General features: G+C 72.3%; 1 protein-coding gene across 3 annotated transcripts in view; it reads right to left on the minus strand.

The window, feature by feature from the left end:
* TBC1D24 (TBC1 domain family, member 24) overlaps positions 1-1,405 on the minus strand; it is a 13,617-nt gene that overhangs the window by 2,001 nt on the left and 10,211 nt on the right. For 2 of the 3 annotated variants that reach the window (XM_004692167.2, XM_012731733.1), the window contains exons 4-6: positions 1,294-1,311; positions 768-926; positions 406-469 (exon numbers count right to left, since the gene is read on the minus strand). In XM_004692167.2, the coding sequence (XP_004692224.1) occupies positions 406-469; positions 768-926; positions 1,294-1,311 (241 nt within the window). The remainder of the gene's footprint in view (positions 1-405; positions 470-767; positions 927-1,293; positions 1,312-1,405) is intronic. The other variant, XM_012731734.1, reaches the window with a different exon arrangement.

A 1,405-nucleotide genomic window follows, 5' to 3' on the forward strand; every position in this document is an offset into this window, starting at 1 on the left:
GCGGCCCCTCTCTCGCCGACGCTCGCGCTGACGCTTGCCCTCGGGCCCGCTGACCCGTCTCACTTCTCTCTCCCCAGGTGGTGCTGGGACACTGGACCATGGGCCTGGGCAGCTGCCCCCGCCTCCTGCACAGCCCCCCGTCCGCGGCGGCCCGCCCCCCAGCCCTGTGTTGAGAGCCCCCCGAGGTAGGGCGTCTGGGGGCCCCCGGCCTTGGAGGGCTGGAGCACGGGAGCTTTATTTTTTGGAAGATGGATTTATCGACGCATAAGACCTGGGGTGCGGGCCAGAGGTGCGGGGGGACAGCGGGGAGCAGAGCAGGCCGCTGGAGAGGTCCCCTGCGAGGGGAGGGGAGGCGGGAGGGTCCGCGCGCCCCGCCCCTCCCCGGCCGCGGGCCCGCCCCCTCACCTCCTTCTGCGTGGTCTTGATGAGCAGGAGGGTGGGCTCGTGCCCCTCGCACTGGAAGTAGAACCTGGGGCAGAGACCACAGGCCGCTGTACAGAGCGCGGACACTGCCCGCTGCTCCCGCGCCAGGGCGGGCAGGGCTTGCTGTCTGCACCTAGACGGTGGCCGGCTTGGCTGGCGCTGCCCAGAGGGCCGGCCTGGACTCCTGGCCATGGACCCCGTCGCGGGAGGCGGCGCGGCCAGGCGGTGGTCTGGGGCTGGGCGCCATCACGGGGTCCGCACAGGCCCCGGGGCTGTGGGCTGGGCCGAGGGGGGCCCGCGTGGCTTGGGAGCAGCGGGGGGCCGGCGGAGGGGCGGGGCGCTACCTGGTCAGGCTGTAGCCGTGCTGCAGCGAGGAGAAGAGCAGGAGCGGCTGGCAGAGCGCGAAGCGCTCCGGGACCCACGACCAGATGTCCCTCATCTCCTTCACGCTGACCACGTCCGAGCGGAAGTTCTCGGCGTGCACAGCCAAGTGCACGAACTGCCTGGGGGAGGGCGCGGCTCAGAGGCGGGGCCAGCTGACCTGCCCCAAGGCGGCTCCTGGAACCAGGTCGGCCCCACCTTGCGGCGGGGGGGCCCAGCCGGCCCCTGTGAGGGAGCACACCGGCCTGGGGCCGGCCGACAGCCGCTGACCTCTAGCAAGTGGGCACAGAGAGCGGCCAGTTCTGGCCAGTCGGCACTTCGGAGCCACCCAAGCACCGGCAGAGCACAGTGGGGGCAGCCCAGCAGCCAGGTGGACAGACACACAGGCGACAGGCAAGACAGGCGGAGGGACAGAGGGCGGCGGGCGGGCGGGCGGCAGTGCCGAAGCCCCGCGGGAGCCGGGAGGGCGGAGCGGCGCTGGGCTCCTACCTTTTAGAGCATGAGACACTGAACGCCAGGAGGAAGCAAAGAGCGCGAGAAGAGGAAGGAGACACGAGGCGTGGTCAGCGGGCCGTGCGAGTGGACACGGCCAGCTGCGGCC

Source organism: Condylura cristata, unplaced genomic scaffold (assembly GCF_000260355.1).
Source record: "Condylura cristata isolate star-nosed mole 26May11 unplaced genomic scaffold, ConCri1.0 scaffold00032, whole genome shotgun sequence".
Taxonomy (NCBI): Eukaryota; Metazoa; Chordata; class Mammalia; order Eulipotyphla; family Talpidae; genus Condylura; species Condylura cristata.